Here is a 12,724-nt window from a genome sequence, read left to right on the forward strand (position 1 = left end):
CTTTGAACTCAGAACAGCAATTGGTAGAAGTGGACCTTTGAGCTGAGACCAGCAATTGGTAGTAGTGGACTTTTGAGCCGAGACCAGCAATTGGTAAAAGTGGACCCTTGAGCTAAGATCAACAATTGGTAGAAGTGGACCTTTGAGCTAAGATCAACAATTGGTAGAAGTGGACCTTTGAGCTAAGATCAGCAATTGGTAGCAGTGCTCCTTTGAGCTAAGACCAGCAGTTGGTAGAAGTGGACCTTTGAGCAGAGACCAGCAATTGCTTAGGCAAGATTCTTCTTCAGCTTTAGCTTACCCCCCAGGCTGGGGGTCTAAGAAGCTTGAACTGGACTTCCCTGATTTACTTCCCGCTCCAGGTAGCAGATCTAGGAGGCAAGGACCTTTTGGACCAAAGTCTGGGAGGAAAAACAACCTTCTAAAAGGTCTCCCTAAATGTTTCACCTCTTCCTCAGCCCACATACCTGGCATAAACCCCTCAGAGATTGACCAAGGTGGAATGATTATTCATAACCTCACAGACTGTCTTCTAATTCAATTTGCTGGAGAGCACTCCTCAGAAACAGGTGGAAGCAACAAAATCCCTGCTCTTAGGGGTCACCTAAAAAACAGAATAAAGCTTAGGATGGCTACACTAAATGTAAACTACAGTCCAGCTTATGGTCGGGTCCCTATGCGTGTAATGGAGAAAATGATGTCACTAAATTGTCTATGTTGTCTGGCAGGGGAGTCTGGAGTACAAGATTGGCTGGACAAGAAGCGTGAAAATTTTTGGGAAGGTATATATTTTTGTTTTAAAATGTGTACTTTATTAGAACTTGTAGCAGTAACTGAATCTCTCTCCAAGTCAGGGGCAGACTGACAACTCATGGGGCTCCTGGGCAATAGGGGATCATGGGGCCCCTGTGTCCTCACCCACACTCAAACCACACCTTAAAAAGCCTATGAAAAAGCCTATGAAAGGCACCAGGGACATCTCATGGGGCCCCCTACAGTCTGCCCCTGCTCCAAGTATCAACGTGTTGTGATCCTCTGCTCAGAAGAAAGTCAGTCTGGGGGAGGGAGAACCTGAGCTCTGGGCGGATCGGTCTCTACTACAGTGCATGATGCCGAAGCTGGGATATTGGGACATTTGAGTGACTAAGCTGTATTGATTCACTAAACTGGAGAAACCGGAATTCTGACCTGTATGTGTTGTCTGGCAGGGCTTCGTGGACCACAAGACTTTGTGAAAAAAGCTGGAACTTTCTTGAAAAGTATGTACATTTTGAAATGAATATTCAATGTTTAGTCTGAGTATCCTGAAAAACATTTTTTTTACCAATACGTAAAGTATATAAATAAAAAAATGGAAGGAACAGGCCAACAAAATAAAAAGGGGGGGATAAAGGAACAACAGATACATTACTAAGTAAATACCAGTTTGAAGATTCCACATAGATCTGAATCTTTCAGGCATTTGAAGACAAACGGAGGTAGTGAAAAGGCACAGGACATGCATCAACACCAAATGAAAAGGAACAATTACCCATAAGAGGCGTGTTTACTAGTGATGGGCCGAACACCTCCCTGTTCTGTTCACGGTCAAACATTCAAACCTAACAGAGGGGACAATTCACTAAGCAGCATCTACGTATGAGGAAAGATACCGCACAGCTACTAAAAACACTCTTTCATATTTCAGCCGTCTGTGGGGTTCTGACAGCTGAATGTAAAAAGAATTGCCGGCATTACCCAGTAATTAAAACATTTTAAAAGAAAAACGCGTGAGGATTTTGAGGGGAACCCCATGCCAAAATTTGAAAAAAAAATGGCATGGGGTCCCCATCCAAAATCCATATCAGACCCTTAACTGAACATGCAGCCCAGCAGGTCAGGAAAGAGGGGGACAAACAAGGGCCTCCCCCCCCCTGAACCATACCTGGCCACATGCCATCAACATGGGGTGTTCTTTGGGTCAAGGGGACTTCCCGCCTAAAGCACCTTGTCCCCATGTTGATGGGGACAAGGGCCTCTTCCCCACAACCATGGCCAGTGGTTGTGGGGATCTGAGGCGGGGGCCTTACCAGAATCTGGAAGTTAAAGGGGGCCCCCAGATCCCGGACCCCCCCTCCTTGTGAATGAGTATGGCGTACATGGGACCACTACTCAGTCACAAAAAAAAGTGTAGTGTAAAAAACGGGGACTTCATCATGCACTGTGATTGCCCAAAGCATTGCAACCTGACCTGGGGCTTAAAAGGAAAGAGGAAAAAAGAGGAGGGGGCAGGGAGAGGTTGCACTCTGGATGAAGGGCAGGAAGGTGATGAAGTAGAGAGGGGAAAAGAAAGTTAGATAGGGAAAGATAGGATTTGCCTGTGGACAACGCTCCAGAGCTTCGTTCTTCATGGGTCAAGAGGACCAGGCAGGAGGCCCTGCAGATCTCGGGACTCTCTGGAAACCTTCCAAGGAAAAGACATCTTTGGTGGCATTGCTTACAGTATATGTACCCAGATCCCTCGCCAAGAGTGACTCCATTCATACAAGGGAAACATTCTGACTAGATATGTACTAGTGAACATTTTTTGGACTGCAGTTACAAATATATGAAAAAAAAATATGTTAAAATTAATTTTTATATGTTAAACAAATCTGAAGAATATACTGTATTTCATCAAAATATATTTTTAAAATATATTCTTCATTTTTTTTTAACATATAAAAAAAGTAATCTTAACATATATTTTTACATACATTTGTAAATGCATTCCAAAAAAATGTAGATTTGTATTTTTAAAGACATACATATATTTTGTAATAAAAACACATTTCAAAATGCAGTGTGTGTGTGTATATATATATATATATATTTATTCATTGAAATATATTTTGAAATATTGAATATGGCCAAAATTGTAGTATTTCAAATAGATGGCAATATATTTGGGAAGAATTTTTTTAAAATATATTTCAAATATATTTTTCTTCCATGTGGGTACACTTCATTAACCGCATGCCGCCCAGCCACTGTACATATACGGCGGCAGGGCGGCACTCACAGGCAAAACCACGTTTTAAAACGTGTGTTTTGTAAACAAATAGGGGGCGCGCGCGAGGCGCGCTGCCGCCCTATTTGTCCTGTGGATCACCGCCGCAGATGTCAGTTGCCGGGTCACAGCCGCTCATTAGCAGCTATGTCCCGGCGATCGGCGGTAAATGGTGACAGAGAGCACAGCTGCAGTAGCTGTGCTGTCTGTCACTTCCCTGTCAGCTCGAGGATGAGCTGATCCAGAAAGAATAGTTTCACTTTCTCGATCAGCCTTGTCCCGCCCAGTACACCCCCCCGCCCCGCCCCCTAGTAAAACACTCCCCCTCACTCCTATAACCCTTCCCTGCAAAATAATGTTAACCCCTTCCTCCCTGGTGCCATTAGTACAGTGTCAGGTTTTTTTTGCACTGATCACTGTATTAGTGTTTTTGGGGATGTCGGTGACCCCAAGTCAGTACCCCCCAATGTCAGAATGTCCGCCGCAGTCCCGCCATAAGTCGCTGGTCGCCACCATAAGTCCTTGATCGCCGCCATAATTCACTGATAGCCGCCATTATTAGTATAAAAAAAAACTAAAAATCCCAGTATCTTTCCCGCCATTTGTAGACGCTATAACTTTCACGTAAACCAATTAATTTACACGTATTGGGTTTTTTTTTTTTAGCAAAGATGTCGCAGAATGCATTTTGGCAGAAATTTATGACTAAATTTGATTTTTGCATTTTTTTTTTACTGGACATGTTTTATAGCAAAAAGTCCAAAATATTGTTTTTTTTTTCTCAAACTTGTCAGCCTTTTTTTTTTATAGCGCAAAAAATAAAAACCGCACAGGCGATTAAATACCACCGAAAGAAAGCTCAATTTGTGGGGAAAAAAGGATGTAAATTTCATTTATGTACCGTATTGCATGACCGCGCAATTGTCCGTTAAACTAGCGCAGCGCTGTATAGCAGAAAAATGGTGTAAATTGCGGTATCTATCCCATAGTTTGTAGACGCTATAACTGTCACAAAAGCAATCAATATACACTTATTGGGATTTTTTTCACCAAAAACATGGAGCAGAATACATTTTGGCCTAAATTTATAACCAACTTTGAGTTTACTATATATTTTTTATAGCTGAAAATAAAAAAATATTGTTTTTCTTCAAAACTTTTGGCGTTTTTTTGTTTATAGCGTGAAAAATAAAAAGCGCACAGGTGATCAAATACCACCAAAAGAAATCTCTATTTGTGTGAAAAAAAGGGTGTAAATTTCGTTTGGGTGCAGCATTGCATGACCGCGCAATTATCAGTTGAATTAGTGCAGCGCCGAGTAGCAAAAAGAGGCGTGGTCATTAAGGGGGGTAAATCCTCAGGAGCTCAAGTGGTTAAAGTTGTTATTTTGGGTTGTCAGTCGTGTGGCCGGTGTCCCCATTTGGTTATCACAGCTAGTAGAGGTACCTGAGTCTGCCTCTGTATCAGCTGACTGCCCTCCTCTACACAGCCAATGCAGAGTGATTGAGGGAACACCGGCCCTGGGAGTCTTTCTGACAGTTGTCAGCCAGCAGAGGGAGGAGCTCCTTCAGGGGCGGGTCTCTGACCAAGGTGTATTACTTATTTGAGTGGATTAAAGTCAGGTCACTAACCAATCTTTTCTCTCTGGCAGAGGTTTCTGAATCATATGAATGGACAAACAAACTCACAGAATTTCTGAGAGGTAAAGCACACGGCACATGTGGACTTCCTCTGTGCATGCTCATGGTTCTGCTTTTACAGAACACAACATGTCCCCCACGCCACACTTCTCACAGATTTATTGGTCACAAATGTTGGAAACCATTTCTCATTTTCCTTCCACTTCACAATTATGTGCCACTTTGTGTCGGTCCATCACATCCAATCCCGATAAATACATTGACGGTTCTGCTTGTCACATGACAACATGGGGAACGTTTCAAGGGGGAGGAAGACTTTTTCAAGGCGCTGTAAACAGATTCTCTTCATTTACAGCAGATCTTTATCCTAAATGGGGGTTTGGTATAGATGATAATGGGGGACATTCACACAAAAAAGTTGTGGGGTTTCCCCTAAAAATACATACCAGTCATTTATCCTGGATGAGGGTCAGGTACGGGTTTCAAAAGGGACTCTACACAAAAAAAAAAACTTGGGTGTGGTATGCATTTTAAAGAGGAAACTCATGTAAAAATACACAACAAAAAGTACGAGGTCCCCCCAAAATCCATACCAGACCCCTATTCAAGCATGCAGCCTGGCAAGCTGGAAAAAAGGGGGGATGAGCATGCACTTCCCCCCCATCTTCGTGAACCATACCAGACCCCATGCTCTCAACATAGGGTGGGCATCTTGCAAGGGAGGTCCCCCCAAAATCCATACCAGACTCTTATTCAATAATGCAGCCTGGCAAGCCTTAAAAAAGGGCGGATGAGCATGCACCTCCCCCCCCCCCCATCTTCCTGAACCATACCAGACTCCATGCTCTCAACATAGGGTGGGCATCTTGCAAGGGAGGTCCCCCCAAAATCCATACCAGACTCTTATTCAATAATGCAGCCTGGCAAGCCTTAAAAAAGGGCGGATGAGCATGCACCTCCCCCCCCCCCCATCTTCCTGAACCATACCAGACCCCATGCTCTCAACATAGGGTGGGTATCTTGCAAGGGAGGTCCCCCCTGGAAAAGCTCATTGTCCCCATGTTCATGACAACCCTGGCCCAGCCTGTGAACATATCTGGAATCTAGATGCCCTTTAAAAATAAAGATACCCCCCCATGTGAATGAGTAAGGGTACATTGTATAACTACTCCTTCACAAAATAATTAAATAAAGACACACACTTTTTGAAAAGTCCTTTGTTGAGAAAAAAAAAGGTCCACGTTGTAAATCCATCACCATCCATGTCATCCATCATCAATCACGATGAATCATTGAAACCATTTGAGCAATAGACACGTCCAATTCCGTCACCACACTCGCCGGGAATGACGGCTCACCAATGAGGTGGGATATACCCGGTGATGTCAATGACAAAGTGTGGTCATGCCGCCATATTTTGGTCATTGGTACTAATGCCATTCCTCCCCCTTTGTTTACACGGCCAGGAATTCCCGGGCTGGCAAATTAATAGTACCGGTGATGTCACTGGTTGCTAGGTTCGTGGCAGGTGTCAGCGCCCGCTGCTTCCTTCACCACCATTGTCAGCAGGAGAAAGAAGCTGCCATCAGTGGTGTATTTATGTTTTGTGTTGCCCTAGGAAACTTGTCTGCCCACACAGACACCGACCAACACAACCCCCTCTTCCCCCTCCTGTGGAGAAAGCCTGACACTGACCATCAACACCTCTGCCCCCCACTCAGGAGAGCTTTCCACTAAACCCCCACCCCCCAGTGATAGACACTCATCTTCACAACTCTGGAAATCCCCAGGAACTAGAGCCGGGCTCTACATACACCATCAAGCAGTCTGCAGCCGCTCTTGGATCCCACCTGGTTCCCATGGTGCGAATGTCCCTTCTTTCATCCCATCTTCTGGGGGGAGATGCTGCCCCCCTGAAAAACGCCGCCCTAGGCAATCGCCTTGTTTGCCTTGTGGTAAATACACCCCTGGCTGTCATATATTATGGTGTTAGAACAAAAAGCACTACTGTATATGATATTCATCTCCTGCTAAACGAGCTAAAAATCCAGCAAAATTCGACCCCCACCAGCACAGAGCTATCAGAGATAGATATTCCCTTCTGTGCTGTGATTTGTGGCTTGAACAGAAAGGAGAGACGGCTACAAAATAGCCTTTTTCACACTGGCGGTCCGATCGGATCAGTCAGTTTTCCAGGTGGAGCCGATCGGACCATCCATAGACCTCTATGGACGGGTAGGTGTCAGTGGACAAGTGTCTGATGACACCCACCAGCATCTGATCTGATCCTGTACCCCAACAACTGATGGATGGCGATGTCGGGCAGATGGTCCATTTCCATCCGACCAACCCATAGGAAAAAAGCGAGCTGTGTCCTGTCATCAGACTTGTCATCCGCTTGCTCAGTGGGGGTCAGAAGAGGGATCCTCTAGCGGGTCCGTCCAGTCTGAAAGGAGCCTAAATCTTGTTGATCTGGTGAGAGGACTTTCAGAGGAACTGCAGAGTACTGCGTGGTGGAGCTGTGCAAACTCTGCTTTCTTCTCACTTTAAGGTGACACAATGATGGATCTGAACTGTGAAGAGGAGGATGAAGATGATGAAGATGTTACCACTACTGATGCTTCTCCTGAGGGCAAATTTCACAATGAAGAGGAAAACAATGAGGAAGATAGGTGAGAAATGCTGGATATGGCACTCGTGTTTTCCATTCATTTATTAAAGGTGGCAAAAATCAGAAATAGATGACCAGGTCTTCCAACATTCCCACAGGGAAGCTGAAAACAGAACAGGAGGGGGCTGGGTGGGTGTCAGAGGAAAGTATGAGATACTTTCATTGTACCACACCTTTCCTCCACTTCCAGAGTCCCCCATACTTTATCTTCTACCTCATGTATCCCCCTGTACTGAGCCTCTCCTCTACCTCATGTATCCCCCTGTACTGAGCCTCTCCTCTACCTCCAATATCTCCTCTATACTGAGCCTCTCCTCGACCTCCAGTATCTCCCTGTACTGAGCCTCTCCTCTACCTCATGTATCTCCCTGTACTGAGCCTCTCCTCTACCTCCAGTATCTCCTCTATACTGAGCCTCTCCTCTACCTCCAGTATCTCCTCTATACTGAACCTCTCCTCTACCTTCAGTATCTCCTCTATACTGAGCCTCTCCTCTACCTCCAGTATCTCCTCTATACTGAGCCTCTCCTCTACCTCCAGTATCTCCTCTATACTGAGCCTCTCCTCTACCTCCAGTATCTCCTCTATACTGAGCCTCTCCTCTACCTCCAGTATCTCCTCTATACTGAGCCTCTCCTCTACCTCCAGTATCTCCTCTATACTGAGCCTCTCCTCTACCTCCAGTATCTCCTCTATACTGAGCCTCTCCTCTACCTCCAGTTATTCCCTCTATACTGAGCCTCTCCTCTACCTCCAGTATCTCCTCTATACTGAGCCTCTCCTCTACCTCCAGTATCTCCTCTATACTGAGCCTCTTCTCTACCTCCAGTTATCCCCTCTATACTGAGCCTCTCCTCTACCTCCAGTATCTCCTCTATACTGAGCCTCTCCTCTACCTCCAGTATCTCCTCTATACTGAGCCTCTCCTATACCCCCAGTATCTCCTCTATACTGAGCCTCTTCTCTACCTCCAGTATCTCTTCTATACTGAGCCTCTCCTCTACCTCCAGTATCTCCTCTATACTGAGCCTCTTCTCTACCTCCAGTTATCCCCTCTATACTGAGCCTCTCCTCTACCTCCAGTATCTCCTCTATACTGAGCCTCTCCTCTACCCCCAGTATCTCCTCTACACTGAACCTCTCCTCTACCTCCAGTATCTCCTCTATACTGAGCCTCTTCTCTACCTCCAGTATCCCCTCTATACTGAGCCTCTCCTCTACCTCCAGTTATCCCCTCTATACTGAGCCTCTCCTCTACCTCCAGTATCTCCTCTATACTGAGCCTCTCCTCTACCTCCAGTATCTCCTCTATACTGAGCCTCTTCTCTACCTCCAGTTATCCCCTCTATACTGAGCCTCTCCTCTACCTCCAATATCTCCTCTATACTGAGCCTCTCCTCGACCTCCAGTATCTCCCTGTACTGAGCCTCTCCTCTACCTCATGTATCTCCCTGTACTGAGCCTCTCCTCTACCTCCAGTATCTCCTCTATACTGAGCCTCTCCTCTACCTCCAGTATCTCCTCTATACTGAACCTCTCCTCTACCTTCAGTATCTCCTCTATACTGAGCCTCTCCTCTACCTCCAGTATCTCCTCTATACTGAGCCTCTCCTCTACCTCCAGTATCTCCTCTATACTGAGCCTCTCCTCTACCTCCAGTATCTCCTCTATACTGAGCCTCTCCTCTACCTCCAGTATCTCCTCTATACTGAGCCTCTCCTCTACCTCCAGTATCTCCTCTATACTGAGCCTCTCCTCTACCTCCAGTATCTCCTCTATACTGAGCCTCTCCTCTACCTCCAGTTATCCCCTCTATACTGAGCCTCTCCTCTACCTCCAGTATCTCCTCTATACTGAGCCTCTCCTCTACCTCCAGTATCTCCTCTATACTGAGCCTCTTCTCTACCTCCAGTTATCCCCTCTATACTGAGCCTCTCCTCTACCTCCAGTATCTCCTCTATACTGAGCCTCTCCTCTACCTCCAGTATCTCCTCTATACTGAGCCTCTCCTATACCCCCAGTATCTCCTCTATACTGAGCCTCTTCTCTACCTCCAGTATCTCTTCTATACTGAGCCTCTCCTCTACCTCCAGTATCTCCTCTATACTGAGCCTCTTCTCTACCTCCAGTTATCCCCTCTATACTGAGCCTCTCCTCTACCTCCAGTATCTCCTCTATACTGAGCCTCTCCTCTACCCCCAGTATCTCCTCTACACTGAACCTCTCCTCTACCTCCAGTATCTCCTCTATACTGAGCCTCTTCTCTACCTCCAGTATCCCCTCTATACTGAGCCTCTCCTCTACCTCCAGTTATCCCCTCTATACTGAGCCTCTCCTCTACCTCCAGTATCTCCTCTATACTGAGCCTCTCCTCTACCTCCAGTATCTCCTCTATACTGAGCCTCTTCTCTACCTCCAGTTATCCCCTCTATACTGAGCCTCTCCTCTACCTCCAGTATCTCCTCTATACTGAGCCTCTCCTCTACCTCCAGTATCTCCTCTATACTGAGCCTCTCCTATACCCCCAGTATCTCCTCTATACTGAGCCTCTTCTCTACCTCCAGTATCTCTTCTATACTGAGCCTCTCCTCTACCTCCAGTATCTCCTCTATACTGAGCCTCTTCTCTACCTCCAGTTATCCCCTCTATACTGAGCCTCTCCTCTACCTCCAGTATCTCCTCTATACTGAGCCTCTCCTCTACCCCCAGTATCTCCTCTATACTGAACCTCTCCTCTACCTCCAGTATCTCCTCTATACTGAGCCTCTCCTCTACCTCCAGTATCTCCTCTATACTGAGCCTCTCCTCTACCTCCAGTATCCCCTCTATACTGAGCCTCTCCTCTACCTCCAGTATCTCCTCTATACTGAGCCTCTCCTCTACCTCCAGTATCTCCTCTATACTGAGCCTCTCCTCTACCTCCAGTATCTCCTCTATACTGAGCCTCTCCTCTACCTCCAGTATTCCCTCTATACTGAGCCTCTCCTCTACCTCCAGTATCTCCTCTACACTGAGCCTCTCCTCTACCTCCAGTATCCCCTCTATACTGAACCTCTCCTCTACCTCCAGTATCTCCCTGTACTGAGCCTCTCCTCTACCTCCAGTATCTCCCTGTACTGAGCCTCTCCTCTACCTCCAGTATCTCCTCTATACTGAGCCTCTCCTCTACCTCCAGTATCTCCCTGTACTGAGCCTCTCCTCTACCTCCAGTATCTCCTCTATACTGAACCTCTCCTCTACCTCCAGTATCTCCTCTATCCTGAGCCTCTCCTCTACCTCCAGTATCTCCTCTATACTGACCTTCTCCTCTACCTCCAGTATCTCCTCTATACTGAACTTCTCCTTTACCTCCATTGTGCAAAATATGTGGCTAACAATGGTGAAGGAAGAGGTGACCAGGAGCTGTTGGTGACAGCTCAGTCAGTGTGCCAGGAGTTTGCAATGAACCTTGGACTGCATATGTGCAGCCGCTGAGTATAAAGGCCCCTCCGCTGTGCGCACTGTATGTGTTATATGGTCGGCAAGAGGTTATGGAATTAAAATTTACAGATTCGCCAACTTATCTAGAACCCGGTGGAAGAACTGCTTCACTACCTTTTGGTCTGTTTGTGAATAGTTCTAAGATTTCCTGAGGAAGGGTAGCTAACGGAAGATGCATGGAGGGTGTAGAATCAGATAAACTCTAAGACGTGTACTCGCTCTTCCCAGGAATGGACCACACGTGGCGATTTTTTTCTCTACTTCTCTATTTTCAAACCACAAATTGATCTTATCGTCATTTGCTCTGCTAGAAGGTAAACACGTCTGCTGCTCTGTACACACGCATGTCATACATGTACAGATGGAAACGTGCTCTTCAACCCTTTTTACTGACACCAACGTAGAAACTACATCAGTGGTTCTGACAATCTGACTGTTGGCTATCAAATGGAAGCAACACCAGCTGGTGGATTGCTTCACCCCCCTCCCCCATGAGACCCCTGCCATGTTTCCGGGGCTACACACATCCATTGGTGGACTCGGGACCAGCATGGCAGGTGCCGTCAGGTGGAGGGGAGAGGAATCAGTCAATATCCATCCAATGACCTCTACCTCCTGTTTTTGAGTCAGAAGCGGCATGGAAAAAGTTGCTGTCCCCATCCAGTATGGCCTGGGAAGAAGCTAATGAAATACAGTCTGCATTCCATTAGCATCATTGGATGACAGGTGAGACATTTTTTTAGACCCCTGATGTCTCATTAAAGAGAACCTGTCACCAAAAAATGCATCACATAGAGAACTTTTAGTCCCCATGTGTGGGAAAAAAAAGTAAAAAGCGTAAAACATTAAAGTTACAGCTAAGCACTTACGATCCCCCCCAAATTCTCGAGCCGCACCCCATCCCCACATATGAGCATGCACAAACTTAAATGCACACATCAGGGGTGAATACACAAGAAAATGATTGTGATACACGTTACCTATCAGCATGCACACAAGAGTGAGAGCAATCGTTCTAGACTAGTCATTTACGGTTAATTCTAAACTGATGACCTGTCGGGGCCTTTATATGGTTGTCTATGGAAAACATAGGACCAAATGATGTTTGTCGCTGTGTCACTGGGACACGCAATGAGCTGGGACAGCATGTTCTCAAGGCAAGCACTGACACAAAGAATGCAGAGGGAGGTGAGATGTGTTTCTGATGGACACCTGATTTCCTGTCTGGGTGATGGTCCTGATGGACACCTGATTTCCTGTCTGGGAGATGGTCCTGATGGACACCTGATTTCCTGTCTGGGTGATGGTCCTGATGGACACCTGATTTCCTGTCTGGGAGATGGTCCTGATGGACACCTGATTTCCTGTCTGGGTGATGGTCCTGATGGACACCTGATTTCCTGTCTGGGAGATGGTCCTGATGGACACCTGATTTCCTGTCTGGGTGATGTTCCTGATGGACACCTGATTTCCTGTCTGGGTGATGGTCCTGATGGACACCTGATTTCCTGTCTGGGTCATGTTCCTGATGGACACCTGATTGCCTGTCTGGGTGATGGTCCTGATGGACACCTGATTTCCTGTCTGGGTGATGGTCCTGATGGACACCTGATTTCCTGTCTGGGTGATGGTCCTGATGGACACCTGATTTCCTGTCTGGGTGATGGTCCTGATGGACACTTTATTTCCTCTCTGGGTGATGTTCCTGATGGATACCTGATTTCCTGCCTGGGTGATGGTCCTGATGGACACCTGATTTCCTGTCTAGGTGATGTTCCTGATGGACACCTGATTTACTTTCTGGGTGATGTTCCTGATGGACACCTGATTTCCTGTCTGGGTGATGTTCCTGATGGACACTTTATTTCCTGTCTGGGTGATGTTCCTGATGGACATCTGATTTCC

General features: G+C 46.4%; 1 protein-coding gene across 2 annotated transcripts in view; it reads left to right on the forward strand.

Moving 5' to 3' along the window:
* Positions 1-12,724, forward strand: part of LOC149440238 (uncharacterized) — a 49,640-nt gene that overhangs the window by 23,965 nt on the left and 12,951 nt on the right. Inside the window, exons 4-7 of one of the 2 annotated variants that reach the window (XM_089658876.1) lie at positions 729-782; positions 1,209-1,259; positions 4,680-4,730; positions 7,220-7,340. In XM_089658876.1, coding sequence (XP_089515002.1) covers positions 729-782; positions 1,209-1,259; positions 4,680-4,730; positions 7,220-7,340 — 277 coding nt within the window. The remainder of the gene's footprint in view (positions 1-728; positions 783-1,208; positions 1,260-4,679; positions 4,731-7,219; positions 7,341-12,724) is intronic. The other variant, XM_089658877.1, reaches the window with a different exon arrangement.

This window comes from Staurois parvus, unplaced genomic scaffold (genome assembly GCF_062004578.1).
Source record: "Staurois parvus isolate SC_StPar_1 unplaced genomic scaffold, SC_StPar_1.0 ptg001108l, whole genome shotgun sequence".
Classification (NCBI taxonomy): Eukaryota; Metazoa; Chordata; class Amphibia; order Anura; family Ranidae; genus Staurois; species Staurois parvus.